General features: G+C 31.5%; 1 protein-coding gene across 1 annotated transcript; it reads right to left on the bottom strand.

Annotated features, from left to right (window-relative positions):
* Positions 1-670: 670 nt before the first annotated feature.
* On the bottom strand, positions 671-3,245 carry LOC113704520 (uncharacterized). The gene is made up of 4 exons (XM_072060937.1): positions 1,529-3,245; positions 1,126-1,330; positions 859-1,031; positions 671-756 (listed from the first exon to the last, which is right to left on the bottom strand). Exons 1-4 carry the CDS (start codon positions 3,243-3,245, stop codon positions 671-673), a joined length of 2,181 nt encoding a protein of 726 aa, XP_071917038.1.
* Positions 3,246-20,042: the final 16,797 nt, after the last annotated feature.

Genomic DNA, 20,042 nt, shown 5'->3' with positions numbered 1-20,042 from the left:
TAAACCCTACTTTAACTCAACCAATTGTAAAGCTTTTTGGGAGATATTTAACATACATAAACATCATCATACAACAAACATTATAGCACCAAAACAATAACAAAATTTGAAATTAACATGAGGATTTTATCCAATGTTTTAAAACCCGGACCGTCAATCGAACCGGTGAGGTGAAAGAGTCGAGGTTCAACCGGTTGAACCGGTTCAACCTCGGTTCAATAAATAAATAAATAAATAAATAAATATATATATATATATATATAGACACACACACCTATGCACGGAATAAGATATAAATGCTAAACTACAATAAATATAAGAGCAATATCCAACAATTAACACACACACAATTAACATAGTTATCAAACTTACATGTCCAATTGTCTAAATATTAGAATTAACAAAAAATAATACAAGTCTAGAAAACAATCAAAAGGTTCAAACAAGTCCAATTTTTGAGGCTTCTATAATCTTCTTCATAATTCTGGGACAACAAAGCTTCAAAAAAAGCCATCTTGACAAGTCGTCATCATCATCCAAGACCATTATATGAATCACTGACAAGTGATAAAAGTATAAAATCATATTAGTTTCATCACACCAACTGATACAAATCTTAAAAATAAAAATAAAAGAGTACAAATAATTCTACCAATTACCATTTGAATATTTAATGCCAATCATCATCTTCATCATTAAAAAAGTTTCGACGCTGAAATGTTTCTAAGTCAACATCTTCTGCTTCATCTTCATCATCTAAAACATCAGCATATTTAATTATATACATATTCAACAATTGAATATCATATCACACTAGTTTTATTTTTGCATCAAACTAATGATTTATGTTAGACTAACCTTCAAGTTGTTCAGAATTTGAACATTGACCATGAATTGGAGGTTCTTCAAGCTCTTCCTCTAACTCCTCATAACCAAGCTCCCCTTCTTGTTCTTCTTCAACCACCCAAAATTCTGTTTTATCAATTGACTCATAATCAACGGGATCATACGATCTCTTTTGCTGATTATGCCTACAACATATATATATATGTATATATACAACATATACACTTAGTTAGTACTAAAATATTTTGTCATTTATAAAAATAAACCATTTACATATACCTATCTTGCAAACGCAAATTGTAATGCACATATACAAGATCATTGAGCCTTTGATGCTCCAACCTATTCCTTTTCTTAGTATGAATACGTTCAAAAACACTCCAATTACGCTCACATCCTGAAGAAGAAGCTGTTTGACTCAAAACCCGAATTGCAAGTTTTTGTAAGTTGGGAGCACCACAACCAAAGAGTTTCCACCAATTCTCTGTCATATTCAAAATTTAAATATAAACAAAATATTTATAAATTAGATATATATATATATATATTAGAAAGATTTAAATGCTAGAAAAATATAAATTACCTGGTCTATCTTTCTTGCTAGTAAGAATAGCAAGTTTTCTGCCAAAACTTCCCTCCCGCTCTCAATGCATTTCAATTTCTTTTGTTAAATTTTCCTCACTGCACCAATCCACATTTGATTCTATGTAATCCAACAAACCATTTGTAATTTCTGGATGTGTAGAGAATGTGGCAGTGTCATATTGAAAAGCGGGATTTAAAAAATATGCCGTAGCATGCAAATTTTTCCTCAACATCCTATCCCATCGGTCATTGATGATATCAATGTAAGGCTTATATAGCCTTTCATTATTCCTGAACAACTTCTTGATTCCAATAATTGCTCTAAACATACCTTCATACACATACCCCAAAGAAGGCCTTTCATCAGTGTCACAAACTCTCAACAACCGAATAATAGGACCCATTATTCTCATCGTAATCAAACAATTATTCCAAAATCTATCATCCAAAACAATTTGTTTGACCTCTTTTCCTTTGTTCATTTTCAAGAACTTTTTGTAATCTCCACTAGTGACTAAAGCTTGTAAGCTGTCTTTGTGATCATGTAAGCTCTTTAGTGCAATAAAAGTGGTGGCAAATCGAGTTTCCCCGGGACGAATAATCTCCTTCCACCCATCAGTTTTTCTCAACCAATTCAGAACATATTTATGATTATACACAAAAACAGTTACTGTAGAAGCAAGAGATACTAGAGATTTAACAGTACCCATTTCACCAATATCTTTCAAAATCAAATTGATACAATGGGCAGCACATGAAGACCAGCAAATAGTTGGATATCTTTCATTTAATAAAGTTCCAGCAGCCTTATAATTGCTAGCATTATCAGTGACTAAATGCACCACATTTTTGGAACCAACCATCTCAACAATTTCAACAAACAGATTGCACAAATTCTCTGCATTTGTCACAATATCCGATGCATCTATAGACTTAATAAAAGATATACCCTTAGGACAATAAACCAGAAAATTGATCAATGGTCTTTGTCTACTATCTTTCCATCCATCACCCATTATAGTGCATCCAGTTTCAGCCCAAGTATTTCGAAATGAATCAACAACTAACTGCACATCTTTCTTAGCATCTCGCAACAAAGTGACACGCAAGGAATGATAAGATGGAGCTTGATAACCATGACCCATTGATGCTATTTGATCGATAGCTTTTTGAAAAAATGGAGAATTAACAGCATTAATCGGAATACATGCATCATAGAACCAAAGAGCAATGGCCATATCAGTATTTTGCCATTTATTCTTACTTTGCAAACAAGCTTTGATAGTAGGTTGAGAACTATCACGTCCACCCTTAAAGAAAGCATGAATACCTGTAGGAGCAGTGGTTTTTCTCTTTCCTCTACCTAATGATGTACCAGCCTCATTCATTGAAATTTCCCTTACTCGAGGAGGTGGAACCGCTTGCACTTCATCACCAACAAATTCGTGCACTGGTTGACCAAAAGGATTTTCGACCCCAAAATCTCCTCTTTTTCCTTTAGATTTTTTATCATTCTCTTGCAAAGATGTTAATATTGCAAGCCTCACTGCTGGATCAACATGTGAACATGAAGTAACACTGCCCATCACTCCTGCTAAGTGTTGCTTCATTCGGTGGATGCCACCCCCATGAAATACTTTAAAACAGTAAGTGCATGTCATGGTTTTCCTTCCTTGTGCATTTCTGTCCTCAGAAACATATCCCCATGCTATATCCGTCTTCTGCCTATGACCTTGGGGTTGACTTGCAGATTCCTCACTATTGAATGCTCCCCCTGGGGAACATTGTGAGTTACTACCGCTGCCAGCATCCATCCTAGTTGAGATATTTAAAAATAATTAGTGATTCGGGACACATTATAGTGGATCAATTGTAAATTTAAATGATTTTGATGCAATGCAATAATTTTAGTAGAATCAATGATGCTTAAGACTATTTGTATTTGGGAACTGAAACTGTCACCAAAAGAGATTTAAAGACATCAAATATACTTTTAAATAATTGTGAGAACTGAAACTGTCTCCAAAAGCTTCTTGAGGGTGTTAAGTATCTTCATGATAACTGGGTTTTGCACAGAGATTTAAAGACATTAATATACTTTTAAATAATTGTGGTGAGTTGAAGATCTGTGACTTTGGATTAGCACGTCAATATGGAAGCCCTTTGAAACCATATACTCACTTGGTGGTTACTTTGTGGTACAGGTTACTTATGATTCACTCGTAGCCAACCCACCAAGTAGTTGGTTCATAGGACCATCTATTTAGGAAATGAAATTCTGCCATATCCCTTTTAATGTTGAAAGCCAAAATCCACAAAAGAACAAGAAAATGCTCTCAGAATGTTACAATTGCCTCAAAGAATACTAAACCTCGTTGTACGTTTAGTGCCATTAAATAAAGGAAAGCTGGTTACAATAACTTAGCGCTTGATCTGATTAAGCATATATGAAAGCAGCTATAAGCTTATAACCAAGAAGACAATACAAAATTGGCCAGTGGCCTTCCCCATGACTGCCTGCCTTAGACAAATTTCAGAACAAATACACCAGGCAGAAATGGTCTTGACCACCCAGCATCCGGAATTACAAAATGATTGCTTGAATTAAATGATTAAAGCTTCCACTTGCAAGAACGATTGTTTTCAATCCCTCTTTATTCATGTTTACTTTGAATTTATCAAGAATACATCCAATTCACAGTTCTTTCAATACTGTCACCTGCATAACTTGGTTTCTTGCTACCAGTACCCATTTTTCCATTTGGTAGCTGCACTTGCCCTTGACTCATATCAGGAAGCTGTTTATGGGCAGCGCAGTTATGACACAATCTGGCCTGGGTTTTCGAAGCTTCCTGGGGTCAGTGTTAACTTCGTCAAGCATCAGTAAGTATCTATTCCGTGTTTATCATAGTTCGATGCTAATTTATGGTTTTCATATTTCCTATTATTTTCCCAGGCTTCCAGCTTTGGGTGATTCTGGTCTGGCTTTCTAGCCTTCGTTCAGTTCATTGTTGACAGTTTCAGCTCCTAAATAAATGATGCTTAAGACTATTAGTAGAATCATGTTTCACATTCAAATTTCATTACCGAATATGAGGAAGTACTGTAAACCAATTCATGGTGGAAAAAAAGAAGATAGAAGCGCAACAGGCGTATGAAGTAAAATACCTGATGTAATATAGCAAGAACGCCAACTACAGCCCAGATGAGAACGAAAACTGGAACTGTGAGTCCAACTATCACAGGTACCTTGTTGCTTTTCTTCTTCTTGCCACCCTCGAAAGACCTGGCTGCCAGACTGGTTATCGCCCAAATTCATGGAGAAAAATCTAACGGGAAGAAATTGGGTATTGATCGATGAGCAAGTGTGGAAATAGCATTGGATCAAGATTAGAGTTTGGAGAAGGGATTAGGGACAGCAGGCAATTTTGGCAATTGCAGGGGAAGTGGGAAGACCGAAGCGGCGCAGTGAAGAGGAAGAGTGGAAGACTGATTCATGAAGATTGAAGAATGAAGAGTGAACCGGAGATTAGGCTTAGATAATTTCGGTCAAAATTCAGTCAATTTTGCCAAAAATTAAAAAATCGCGGTTCACGGTTCGTTCCGGTTTAAACAGTTTGTACGGTTTTTTACAGGTTTGACCGTCTCTTAGACTAAGTCAACACAGGCTATGAACCGGACCGGACACATGGCCGGGTCGCGGTCGAACCGGTCTAACCGGCCGGTCCGGTCCGGGTTTGAAAACATTGGTTTTATCCAGCCAAAATTCAGACAGCAAGCATCATCCATGCTTCTAGTTTTCTTTTCGAACTTTCCACTAAAACTAAGCCATAATTTCTCAAAATAAACATCAAACAAGCAAGTAAACACACAATAATCCTCAAGGTCTCTACCTATAAAGTCACCTCAAGTCCTCTACCTAGTGTCAAGGTTCTTGTGAACCCATCAACAACCCAACAACTAACTAACTATAACTAACTAACTACTAATAGTTGAGAGGAAAAAGATGAGAACTTGGAGGATTACCTTTGCTTCCAAGAATGAAGAACAACCACTAGTATCTAAGCTCTTAAATCACCAAAGTTTCTTCCTTGTTCAAGTCACCTTCCAAGCTTGTATGAAGAACCAAGAAAAGAAGCAAATTTGGAGAGTCTTCTTGGAGGAAAATGCAAGACAAGGGAGCTGAAATTCTTGGTAGAAAATGAGGGAGGGGGAGTCAGCCAAGGGAGAGAGGAGGAAGAAAGGTTTTGAGTGGTAGTTGGGTGATTTATAGTGTGAAAGAAAGCTTGACATAAATGTGCTTTTGTTCCCAAAAGTTAACAATTGAATAGTGAGCAATTAGTGCTCCTAATTGAGCTTAATTTAACTTACTCACCTCTAATCCCTCAGTTAACCTTTCTTAGTCCACTATTAATCATTCTTAATTCTTTAAGATTAATGTACTCTCGGATCGAATTTGTCTCGAAAAAGTGCATTCGTTATTTCTCGCTAAACGAGCCGCGGAAAAATTAAATTCGCTAACGAAACGTTTTAAAAATATAAATGAGACATTGTTCCATGCAAATGGATTTAAAATGGATGAAATAAATTATTCGGAGTAAACGGATAAATAAATAATTAAATAAGCCAGTAAAATAAAATAAAAGTAAGTAAAATAAAAATTCGAGTCCTCACAAAGTTTCGATTATTATAGCATAGAAAATTTCCCTATGAGGGCTTCTATACAAACCTTGGTTTTGCCTTTACAGGTACAGAAATATTCCTTCATGATGTTATAGTTTCTTAATACTTCTTATCATATGCTAAATGAAGAATTGAGCTATCAAACCTTAAACTTTTCAATCGCAAAAGGTTTAAATTTTAGATCTAGAAAACACATTCTTAGATGAGAATATCTCAAGCTTCTCTGGGGATAAAAGCAACTATGCAATTTGGCTTACATGTCAATGCCTTTGACTTTTGGAATGGAGTATTGTTTTAACATAATAAAAGGATGTCCTCCCTATGATGAATAAGTTTCCACTTTGTTTTTGCATTTTAGGATCATTCCATTGACTTTGTGTTCTGCCCCTTCCCTGCTCCCTCTCCAAAGAAAAATTATAATATAGTTGCTATTTCAATGTTTCACTTTTACGACAATGGAATGAGTTTAATGTTGGGATATTTTGGAGTTAGAACTTGTCGAATTTATCTTTTGGATTAGGATCATTTGTTGCTAGTTAACCTATTTCCAATTTCTTCCTTTGGGTGATATACATGGATGGCCATACTGCAATAGATTGCATTCTGAATTCTTTTAATTTCAATTTTTTGGAAATAGCAGAGTAGCCAATTTATCTGCTTTGGTGGAATTATGAGTTACCATGCAAGTTGCTCTAACTTTACAACTTATAAGATGCTTTAGATCTCTTTTCTTTGATACTTAATAATAGACAAAATATACATCATGCTCAGGGGAAAAGGTGGGTTAAGATTTTGTATGAATATTACAAGTTTTAAAGTTGTCGAGTATATCTTGTTTGTTTTGGGAACAATCAATGTCTCCTGACCCGTTTCTAGTTTCAATGTTGAAGAGCGTGGGGTATACATATATAATTAGCTCATCCACAATCAAGTTTTATATTTATAGAATCCTAAATACCCCACACGCGATTTTTCGCAAGTATACGAGTTGAGAACGAGTATAGGGTATTAAGGGTTGATCTCACAGGGAAGATTTTCAATTACTGGTGATTTTCAAACTCGTTTATTATTTAGACTATCACGACACTATAAAAGTAACAAAAATACAATAAAAAAACTCCTAGAGGTATGGAATTCCTTACTACTATTGCAAGTGAAATTACCAGTTAAGTGAATGCTATTATTTTGGTTAGTTATGGCGTAATTTCCTCATGTATGCGAAACATACTCTCGTAGTGAATCAACTATACTTGTAATTAAGCCATACCTACTCTCATGATTATGAATTAACTACAAGTTCATTTCTTCTATGAAATTACCTGAAACAAGTCACTAAAGCCATATAAGTGCACCTCTACTCTCGTGAGTGTACTCTCCAGGTTTATCACTTCCTTGAACTAGTGTTAAATTCCAATTCTCATTGCAAACTTAACACCTTTTGATAATCACAACTAATGGCCGGTTAATCATGATTAGAAAACCGAAAGTGATAAATAACTTGCTCAAGATAATATCATCAAATAACTAAGAAAATATCACTAACAAGATATAACAAGTTCATCCATAACTCTAGGTATAAACTTTAACTAAACAAAAAAAAAAACATGAAAGAAAAGATCATACTTGTATTATAACTAAACATAAGATTCAAATACAAGAGTTAAAGAGTTGAAGAGATGAAACCCCTTGTCACATGTGAGTAACATCTTCTCCATCTTCAAACCTCAATCATCATCCTTGCTTAGCATGATGCAAGAGAGGATAAAACTATACTAACCTACCTAAACTAATGAACTAAAAAAAACTAGTGATGACTACATTTTGTTGGAATATTCTTTTCATTAAAATCTTTTTCATATGGTAATTCTATCATATGTTGTTTTCTATCCCAAAAAGCATTAGGAATGTCTGCACAAATTTCTTTTTGTAATAATTCTTCTAGTTCGGAAATTCTTTTTTGTATTTTAGCTTCTTTTAATTGTTCTTCAATTTTTAAATAAGATTTTTCTTCTTTAATATAAGTTATTTGTTGTTGTGCTTTAGTAATAGTATTTATTGCTTTATAAATAGAATTTGTTTGTAATATCTGTAATTCTCTTTGTCTTATTGGAGTTAAGAATTTAAAAGTAATAGTTTTTCCCATTATATTTATTGAAATTCCTTCATGACTTACTGCAAATGGGTAAATTTGAATTAAAAAAGGTGTTCCTTATATTATATCATGATTTATATTTTTTACAATTATAAAATTATGTCTGATACAATATTCATTATTACATATTGATCCTTTTGTAAATTTATATTTTACTTGTAAATTTTCTCCATTTGCTGCCATTAGTGTTTCATTCGTTCTTTCACAATATTTAGTAGGAATTATTCCTTCATTAATACAACTTGAATCTGCTCCACTATCTATTAGAGCTACATGTGTTTCTTTAAAATCTTCTACAGTAATAGTTACTAAAGCATACCATTTTTGAAATGTCATTTTTTCTATTGTATTTAAATATTGATCTTCATCTACTGGTTTTTCTGATATAAATATTTCTTCTGTTTTAGAATTAGAAGTTGAGGGTTGATTATCTATTAAGGATATTTTTGATTCTATTTCTAAATCTTTGGTTTTTAATTCTATAATCTCTTGTTGCAATTGTTTTATCTGTACTTTAAGATTATTGATTTCTGTTTGAAGATCTTTAGTAGTTTCTTTTTTCATTATATTTATATTTGGACATTTATCTATTAATTTCGAAATGCTAAAAGGTTCTATTATCTTTGGCATTTTATCTTCTTGAATAATTAAACTTTTTAATCTTTTCAAATATTCTTTTTTAGCTATTGGATCATTAATTTTTTCTATTATATCTAATAAGAATTCTTTATCTTCTTTTTTAGTTATAACATTTATATATTTTGGAGTATTAGAACAATTACAATCTTCTTCACTGTCTGAACTAGTTAAATCATTATAAAAATCATCTTCTGAACTTTGATCTTTTTCATTTATTAATAAGTTTATTAATTTATTTTTAATCTCTTCTTCTTCTGCACAGATTTCAGTAATTTTTTCTTTTAAATTACATTTATTTGCTTTATGTCCTATTTTTCCACATTTGTAGCAAATAATTTTCTTTTTAATAAATTTTCTTTTCTTTTCTGGTTTATTCGCTTCAGTTCTTTTGTATCTTATTTTCTTATTGTTATATTTTTTAATTTTCTTTTTGTATGCAGAGGGTGATTTAATTCTTTTAATTCCAAATGCACCACAAAATGATCCTACTTCTTTTGTTTTTGAACCATATTTTATTTGTAATTTTAATTCTGAGCATAACATTAATCCTTCTTTTTTCACAAAAGCAAATAATTGTCCAAAAGTAATATTTTCAAATGAAATTACATCTGTTCCCATTTCCTTTTGTAAACTATCCATTATTCTTTGTGAAAATAAGCTTGGTAATCCTGTTATAAATCTTTCTTTCCAGAATGAAGCATTACAATCAGGTCTTCTTAATACATTTGTTAAAAACATATCCTTATACCATCTAAAATCTGATAATGTTGGACATCTTAAATTTGTTAAAAATGTTTTATTAGAATTTAATTCTTCTTTTGGATTTCCTATGAAATACATTACTATTGTTACTATTAGAAATTCTGCCGCATCTGATTGGATTTGAATATTTCCTTGATCATCTTCGATTTCTTGGGTATGATCTAATATTGATAATTTATCTTGAAGTGTTAAAGCATTATCCCACCAATTCTTTAATTGTCCAGTAAATCCTGAAACTAATAATGTTGCAATATTTCTTTCTTGAATATTTTTTATTTTGTATGCTAATCTAGCCATTCCCATTTCTTGTAAATTATTTAATACTTCATATTCTGCTTTGCCATCTATATTCCATTCATAAATTGAGTCTCCATCATATTTAGTGGTACGAAATTTTGATCTTTCTTCATATTGAATATCTGGAGGGCTAGGTCTTGGATAATAATTTTTTGTACTTACCATTTTCCAATTTTTATTATTATAAATCCTTCTTCTTTTTATTTTATTTATTTGATTATCTTTGGATTCTTCAAATTGTTTTTCTATTGGTAAAATTATGTTTTCTTCAATTTCTGAATTTATTGATTCTTCAGATGAATTATTTATATCTTCAGATAAATTTTCTTCTATTATTTGGTCTAATGTATTAATTTTAGGAGTTTGAGGTTTAGATAAATTCTGTAATGATTGTGATATTCTATTTAATATATTATCTGTAGTATTTATTTTTTGATTATTAATATTTTGGATTAACTCTTGTTCTTTTTCTCTTGTCAAACTTCTAGGCTGAAAATGTGGTGCTGAAATATCATTAGGGAATTTAGATTCTGGTCTTTTTAGTGTATCTATTTTTGTATTTAATACTTCCATATGTTGAGATATTGTATGTAGAATTTGATTTGTATAATTATTTTGTTGATAAATTTTTTTAATATCTTCTAAATTTATTGCATTATTATTTCTACTTGATTCTACTTCTCTACCTTTTTTAAAAGGTGAGGCTATTATGTCTCCTTGTCCTATATTTATTTTGACTTCTTGTAATGGAGGATGTATAGATGTTATAATTTGATCATCTTTTAATTTCCATTTTTTATATAAATTAGTTTGAACATTTATTTGAGGTGTATGAAATATATCATTTATTCCTAATTTTGAAGTATAGAATGATAACCAAGTAAAGAAAGGAAAATCAAATTTTCTCTTTTCTAATTCATTTTTCCATTCTATAATTAATTTTTCTTTATACTCAGGGTCTAACTGAAAGAACCAAATTCTCTTTTTAGTATTTTCTTCATCATCAAAGTTATCTTGTAAATATTTATGATTTATTTTATATGGTTTATTTATAACATTTATTTCTCCTTTCATTTGTGAATGGGTTGGAGAATATTCTGACTGAGTCTGATTGACTATAGGTCAGTGCTGGAAAGTCTGATAGTAATTTTTTTATTATTAATATTTTGGATTAATTCAATTCTCATTGCAAACTTAACACCTTTTGATAATCACAACTAATGGCCGGTTAATCATGATTAGAAAAACAAAAGTGATAAATAACTTGCTCAAGATAATATCATCAAATAACTAAGAAAATATCACTAACAAGATATAACAAGTTCATCCATAACTCTAGGTATAAACTTTAACTAAACAAAAAAAAAAAATGAAAGAAAAGATCATACTTGTATTATAACTAAACATAAGATTCAAATACAAGAGTTAAAGAGTTGAAGAGATGAAACCCCTTGTCACATGTGAGTAACATCTTCTCCATCTTCAAACCTCAATCATCATCCTTGCTTAGCATGATGCAAGAGAGGATAAAACTATACTAACCTACCTAAACTAATGAACTAAAAAAAACTAGTGATGACTACATTTTCGTGGATTTTCCTAGCCTTCCAAAGTTGTGAAAATGGTCTCCAAAGGCTGCTATTTATAGAGGATTCAAGAGCTAAATGAGTTATTTTTAGTTGTCGTTTTTGACTCTTGAAACTCCCATGAGTTGTCTTTCCAACTTTCCAACCTTTTCTTGATCAGATACAGCCGAAATTGATAGTTGGAATTGAGCTGAAAAAGTTGTGTAAAAGCAGGGCAAGTTGATGAGCAAGTTGTAAAAAAAAAAAAAAAGAAGAGAATACGCGACCTTAGGAATACACGACTTCAAGTCGCGTATTGATAGCTGGCGTTTTCGTTTATGTGCATTTGACACCACTTCAACTGCTATTTTCTCAATGATAGAGGCTGAACTAGCTCTTGTGAAAACATCAAATTTGTAACCCTTGAGTTAGCTTTTCAATGGATCAAGAATCATCCAATTTGGAGCTCTGTAGACTGAGAAATGATCAAAATACCCTTAACTAGTCAGAACTCTGTTTCAGCTTTTGACAACAAGGATGTACTTCTATATTTCGACTTTTTGACTAGGAAAATGACTAAACTGGACTTTAATGTCTCCATACCAAATGTAAATATATCTCTTATCTTCAAAATGATTAAGAATCACCTCAATCCGATGCTTGTACCTCAAGATATAGCCAAAATACCACAAGGTGTCAAAATTGTCTTCACTTGCATTTCTTCCTTTGAATGTTTTGCACTTCATGTCTTCTTTAAACCTCTTCAAATCATCAATAATCATCCAAAAATGTTCTCAATTCACTCCCTTTGATGATTAAATCATTAAACCTACAAAAACATGAAGTTTTCACCATTAAAATCCATAGAAATGCAATTTTTACCACTTAAACCACATAATATGTATTTTCACTAAAATCCTAGTTAATTAGCTATAAAACTAAATAAAACATACCAAAACTAACCAATAAAACAGACTTAAAACACCTAAAATATTCACTTATCATATGTATTGGTGTTGAGGTCTATTGCTAACTACAATGGAATATATACTAAGATTTTATCGTTATAATTTCATGATTAGGTTGTCGCAGGAGAACTTAGCAAATCTTGCCATGGGCGCAGTAGAAACAAAATTGCTTATGGATAGCGGAAAGATGCATTATGCGTTTCAAGCTCCATGCTACATGCTTTCTTATTTATCAATGTAATTAGTTTAGGGCAATTCGTTATTGAATTTATTAGACTCTCTTTGTTATAGGTTTTTTTTTTTATTTATCTGTAATTAAATTCCATCAGACACAAACAATTCCATTAAATGGATCCATTTTGAATATGTACAAATCATTTTATTAAAATGGGCATCTCCATTTTTTTTCACACCACGCTAATACGCGGTTTATGCATTAAACTAGGGAACTAGGGTAAGTAGGGTCATGGGATCGAAAAGAAATCATGTATCCATGGCATCATACATTTCACATCTAATATATTAGTATTTCTGCAAATTTCAAATCCTCTTGTTATATCTGTAACAACATTTTCTTTTCTAAAGCAAGAGAAATAACTCAATTTGTCCCACAATTTTCTGTTGTTAATCAATACGTATAACTCCAATATTAATTTCTATATATTAGTACTTATCAGCAATCCAAAGTACTATTTACAAAATTTTAATGCTTCTATGGGCATTCACGTTTTGTACTCCACCGCGCGAAGTGCGGTTTATCTCTCCTAGTCCTTTACTAAGAAGGATCTTAGTTACACACTTGCAATTCGAACCTTGAGCAACCATTATGACATGGAATGTGTCCACCTATTCAATTGCGCTTGAATGCACAAATTGTAAAGTTACTTTCGAGCCTATGTCCAAAAGAGAATTCAGCAGTCCCCTCATTGATTAAACCAAAAAATCATTTATTTTTATTCTTACTTTTTATTGTAGGGCCTTGTTTGGATTGAATGTTTAGCAGAAAAAATTGATGAGTTTCTGTGAGATTATTCCTTTTCACGTTTTCTAAGCAAAAATGTGAATAAGAATGTGTCCTGTATCAAATTGTTAAAGTGTTTCACAAAGTTCCAATGATGATAACAATGAAGAAAATCACTCAAAAAGCGATAGACGTCAAGACATTGATGACGATCAATTCATCCAAGTAATTTTGAAGAAGGATAAGATGCAAAAGGATTATTTAAAATCTAGCAAAATAATACAAACACAGCAAGATTTCAAGTCAAAATCTCAAGCACTTTCACAGTACCATAAATGTGGAACATGTTGAGATAATTTAAAATTTTGTGAAACTTTCATTATTTCGAAATTAAGAGGTATATCTTCTTTATCATGTATTCTATGAAAATTTTTTTTAATAAACACGTTAGGATCTATGCCAAACCCTTCATCATTTCCAAGCAGTTTATTATTGAAAAAAAAAATTTGACACTTATTACAAGTAAACACTAATTCAACATAGATCATGTTGTTTTCATTTTCATATTTTGACTCATAAAATTAGTCATATCACTTCCCAGATAAGCCCATAATAAATTTTGGTTATCATACATGAGTTTGACTTTTGCTTTATCTTTTAATTTTTTGATGTAGCACAAAAAAAGATAGCACAACATTAAAGTATTGAAAATCTAATGTACAATGAGTCATTTAAGTAGTAAAGAATCCGTGCATTGCTTGGGCAAATGTTTTGTTGGAAAAGTTTTCATAAATTACTTTATTTTTAGTGCAAAATTTCATAAATATGACTACAAAAATACTCAAAAGAAAAAGGATGATTAAATCTTAGAATAACGCATCTCATTAATGGATTTTACCCAAAAATCTCTCTCTCTCTCTCTCTCTCTCTCTCTCTCTTCAAACTTCTCTTCATCATGGCTACAAAAAACATATGACACATAAAACATGAATTGTTTGCCAATCACAAATCTTTAAAAAAAAAATATGAACAATGATTTTGCTTAATTCAATAGTTCTATTTATTGTTTGAAAACTTTCAACCAATTGTGCAATTATCAAGTATTAGAATAGTTAAAAATTTTAATTACTAAAATATGATGAGTTTGTACATTTATTTTTATTCTTATTTATTAATATGATGAGTTTGGATTGAATGTTTAGTAGAAAAATATGATGAGTTTCTGTGAGATTAGTCCTTTTCACATTTTCTAATTTCCTTCTCATCTTACAGACATCACATTTTTTTAAAAAAAAATTCAATAATTTTTCCGATTAAAAAACTCCCCAAAAAATGCAATCAAAATTGCTTTATCAACAAGGTGGATCATACTTGTAGAAACCCACATTCAACTTGTAAGTTTGTCTTTCCCATCAAAATTTTCTTTATATACTTGAGAATTCAAGAAGTCTCCCCCAAAACCTGCTTTCCCTCTCTTATTTTAGTTTCTTACTAAGGACACTTATCATAAAGCAGGATCATATCTGCTGAAAATTGCTTTCAAAATGGTTTTGTGATGAAAGCAAAATTTTTTGTTCGAATAAAACTTGTATTTAAACAACTCCTTTAGCTTTAAAAAGATATCCTTAGGCTTTTGGTAATTCTTTCTATAAAATGCGGCATGCCTCGTCAGTAACGACAGATAACATGTCCATGCCATATACCCCTTTTCTTGTGCTACCTTTCTAAATATGGGATTTTTGGACTCAAGAATTTTCATTTCTACATTTTGCCCTTCTGCATTTACACCTCTACAATTCACTAGATGGTTTTCTTGATTTGTTTATTTGGTCTCGTCTTGGTTTCCCAAGCACTTTTTTCTTGCATCTCTTGGGAAAGTTTTATTGGGTTTTGGTTGGTTTTAATTCTCAAAATCTGTAGAGAACCAAATGTTTCGTTAGTCTAACTCCTCGTGATCTTTTATAGATTCTCTTATTAGATGCATTCAACCGTTTTTTCCTCTTTGTTAAAAACTATAGAGAACAAGCGCAAGATCTAACAAGAGTCAATTCTTAACTTCTAATCTAAGGCTTTGTTTGGATTACATTTTTCTAAATTTTTTGTAAAAAAATTACTGTAGCAATTTGATAAATGTGAGATAAAAACATGATTGAAAAATGTGTTTATGCCAAACTTTGGTCTATATAAGACAAAAAAGGAAATGATCTTTATTATGTGAACACAAGCAAAAGTAATGCTCCAAAAAGTCAAGAAAAGAGGCTAAATAGTTTTCCACCTTTGGAATGCTCAAAAGTGTTGATTAAGTTTCTTAACAAGTTAATCTAGCCTCTTTTAAGTCCCTTCAATCATTATTGGTCCAGCATGCACAAATTCATCAAAACAAAATCAAGTTGCACAATTTGTGCAACTTGCAAAAGTGGGCTTCAATCTCGAAGTTGGACCATGGACAAAAACTGGCTTGGAGGACCGGTTTCTCCTTTGACTGGAACTCTCCAATTAACTTCAAATTATTCTGTTACCAAACCGGAGCTTTAACAATTTCTTGCCCATTTTTCTGACTTTATCATGCTTGGATTTCTTGTACACTTGAGGTTTTCCTTGATTGATTTGATAAACACACTTCCAATGAAACGTCCATTCTTTTCCTGCAAAAAGTAGATCATCCAACTAAGTAAAAGACAATTAAAAAAAACTTCTAGCATTAGATCACATGTGCTTGAACATTAGCTTTTGAAAGATTTTCATCCTCAATGCTATTGTTTTTAACTAAACATGATTTAAAATTACTTGAAATTGCCATAAAATATATAGTGCATAAAATGCTCTTACCAATCATGTACTCTTTGAAATTGTTTTAATAAACGGGTAGGGTCTATGCAAATCCACCCATTTCTAAGTAGTTAAATATTAAAAAAAATACACTTTGATACGCAATAAAAGTACACACTAATCCAAAATTGATTGTATTATTTTCAATTTCATAATTTTGACATAAAATAGGTTACATCACTTCCCAGAGAAGCCCATAACGTATTTTGGTTATCATATTCAAGTACATGAATTTGACTTTTACTTTATCTTTCAATTGTTTGATGTACTACAAAATGAGAGATCCAACATTAACGTATTGACAATCTGATGCACAACAAGTCATTTAAGTGGTAAAGAAGCCGTGCATTGCATTTGCAAATGGTTTTGTGATGAAAGAAAAATATTTTGCACGAGTAAAACTTGTATTTAAACAACTCCTTAGGCTTTAAAACAATGTCATCTTTCTATAAAATGTGGAATGCCTCGTGAGTAACGATAGATAACATCTCCATATCATATATGCCTTTTCTTGTGCTACTTTGCTAGATATGGGATTTTTTGGATGCAAGATTTTTCTTTTCTACATTTTGCCGATTTTCCATTTACATCTCTACAATTCGCTTGACGGTTTTCTCGATTTGTTTGTTTGGTCATGTCTTGGTTTTCCAAGTACTTTTTCTAGCATCTCTTGGAAAAGTTTTATTTGGTTTTGGTGAATATTGATTTCCAAAATCTACAGAGAACCAAATGCATCGTTAGTCCATCTCCTCGCAATCTTGTATAGATTTTCTTATTGGATGCATTAAACCCTTTTTTTCCTCTCTTTGTTAAAAACTATAGAGAACTATGTACTAGTTTATTTTAAATATTTTTGTGTGTGGTTTAAAAGACATGCATAAAAAGTTGCTTAATGGATTCTTTGTTTATGGGACAAGTACATGGAACAAATTCGTCGACATTCCTACTACGAAGAAACCCTTATAATACTGTTGCTCATGCCCTATCACACATGTTATCGTTTTTTGAAATTAGTTTATTCTATGACAATGAATGATAATTACAATATGGGTTCCAATGATGCCAACTTAGTCATTTGCAAAGCTGAAGTCAATGAGAGTACTATCATAAAGAAATTTAAACCCCGGGATTAGGAGCATAATTATCCAATAATAAGATCTATATGTCGTATAACTATTTTAATAAAAGATATATCTTTAACTATTACAGAAGGTTCCCATTCACCGCTAATTAGGCATTCGTTTAGAGTCAATAATAGCAGATAGGAAAGAAAAGACAATAGCATATATAGGAGATAGTTTAAAACCCTTTTTTCTCCTACTGAATTTTTTCTTGACTCTCCATAAAGGAGAATTCTCAATCGTCGGGATTAACTTGGTGCACGCGGAAAACTTGTCTTACGCTTCTTAACATAAGGTGCGTCCATACTCACTAGTGTAGGATTTTCTAATGAGATGCTTCTTTATAAATTTTTTCTGAGATGCTTTGTTTTAAGTTTTGATTTGTTGTTGTTCGTCTGTGTGCGAGTCTGTAACTTTTCCAGTTGTTTTAGTTTTTATTTCGGTTATAATATAAATAAGGGGCTGGCACCCCCCTGATCGGGGTTTGGCAAAAAAAAAAAGTTTTGATTTGTTGTTATTTAATAGATTTCTTTTATCGTCTTTTTAAGTTTATAGTGTAATGGATTTGTAAGAGCAGATTGACTACTAAGGATAGATTAGTGCATTAAGGAGCTGCTGCTAAAGGGTCGTGCTCCTTATGTGCTAGTGCAAATGAATAAGTTTAGATTTGTTTTTTTCTTTTGACTATTCTACTTATATTTGGGGAAGAATTCAACAATATTGCTTGTTATATAGGAGAATGTATGGTTGGTCTTAAGAACTTAATTTGTGGATTAAACAAATTAAGCATGATTCGTTCATCAACATGGTCTGTATATCTACTTTTGTGGTGGCTATTTATACACTATGGAGAGAGGAGTAAAAGACTCTTCTGTGGAAAAACTATGGTTGCAGAAGAGTTGACTCGATCTTACGCTTCTGTGGAATATTGATATGGATGGAGGAAAGTACCTAAGACTCATGCAAACCTTCTTTTGTTCAATATTAACATCACTTGACCAACTAAATCAAAAAGTTAATTTAAAGAAATAAATAGATTCAAGTAGCTAATTATAAATTTACCAGTGTCTATGCTGTGTGCGATATGCAGGCAACTCGTGTTAATTTTTTTTTCTTTTTCGTGTGGTGGATTTGGTCTTTTATTTTGCTCCTTTTTTGTTATTTTTTTGTAGTATACAGAATTGAAACTTTGGAAAAATAATAAAATAGATATTAAATGTAAATTAATAGTGTCATCTAGTTCATATAATTACATATCATTCAATATGCAATACAAGTAAACACTAATCCAAAATTGATTATATTATTTTCAATTTCATAATTGACGAGCGGGGTATGCATATAAAATTTAAACTCATTCTACAATTAAGTTATACATTTATAAATTTGTAAATACCCCACACATGATTTTCTGTAAGTATACAGATCGTGATTAAGTATAGGGTATTAAGAGTCAAACTCACAGGAAAGAATGTCAATTACCGATAGTTTTCGAACTCCTTTATTATTTAGACTATCATAAGTGCAAGAAGTTAAATTTACACTACAAACATGAAATAAAAGTAATAAAAATAATAATAGAAATCTCTTAGAGGTATGGAATTCCTCACTACTCTTGCAATTGAAATTACCGACAAATTGAATATTATTATCTTGGTTAGTTATTATGTAATTTCCTCATATATGTGAAACTTACTCTTGTAGCAAATCAACTATACTTATAGTTAATCCATACCTATTCTCGTCGTTATAAAATTAACTACAAACTCATTTCTTCTATGAAATTATATAAAACAAATCACTAAACCCACAAAGGTGCTCCTCTACTCTCGTGAGTGAACTCCCTAGGTTTAGTACTGTTATGAATTAGTGTTAAATTCCAATTCTCATTGTAAACTTAACACCTTAAGATTACCACAATTAATGGCCAGTTAATAATGATTAGAAAAGCAAAAGTGATAAATAACTTGTTCAAAATAATATCATCAAATAACCAAGTAAATATCACAAACAAATTATAGAAAGTTCATCCATAACTCTAGGCATAAACTTTCAGAAATCATGAAAGAAAAGACCATACTTGTATTTTAGCTAAACATAAACTCAAATAGAAAAGAGAAAGTGGTAGAAGAAAAGTCACCCTTATCACATGAGTTCCAAACTCTCCATCTTACTCCTTAATTCTTCATTCAAATCTAACTACAAGTACAAGAAAGATAAACTATACTAACTATGCTATACTAATGAACTAAGAAAAACTAGTGAATACTACATTTTGGTAGTGTTTCTAGCCTTCCAAGGTTATCAAATAAGCTCTCCAAAGGCCCCTATTATAGAGAGTTCAATCTCAAGATAAGCTCTTTCTAGTTGGCAAATTTGCCTCTTGAAATCATCAAAAGTTGCTTCTTGAAATCTCTATGCTTACTTTGCTCATATCCAATCGAAATTCTTATAGACAAATTGGTCAAAAAGTTTGTGTGAATAAATTACAAATTGTAGAACAAGTTGTAGTCACAATTGAAGAAAACATGACATCAGAAAACACGGGCACGATGCCGCGTATTACCCCGTGTTTTCCTCTTTTGCAGGTTTTCTTAATTCTGGTCATTCTTCAATCTTGTGCACCAACTTCCA

Source organism: Coffea arabica, chromosome 8e (genome assembly GCF_036785885.1).
Source record: "Coffea arabica cultivar ET-39 chromosome 8e, Coffea Arabica ET-39 HiFi, whole genome shotgun sequence".
Classification (NCBI taxonomy): Eukaryota; Viridiplantae; Streptophyta; class Magnoliopsida; order Gentianales; family Rubiaceae; genus Coffea; species Coffea arabica.
The sequence above is the reverse complement of the archived record's forward strand: the minus strand, read 5'-3'. Positions and strand labels throughout refer to the sequence as shown.

Coding starts and splice junctions, on each gene's coding strand:
- LOC113704520 (XM_072060937.1), bottom strand. CDS start 3,245: ATGGATGCTGGCAGCGGTAGTAACTCACAATGTTCCCCAGGGGGAGCA. Junction 1,331..1,528: donor ATCAAATGTGGATTGGTGCA/GTGAGGAAAATT, acceptor TGAATATGACAG/AGAATTGGTGGAAACTCTTT. Junction 1,032..1,125: donor AATTTGCGTTTGCAAGATAG/GTATATGTAAAT, acceptor TATATGTTGTAG/GCATAATCAGCAAAAGAGAT.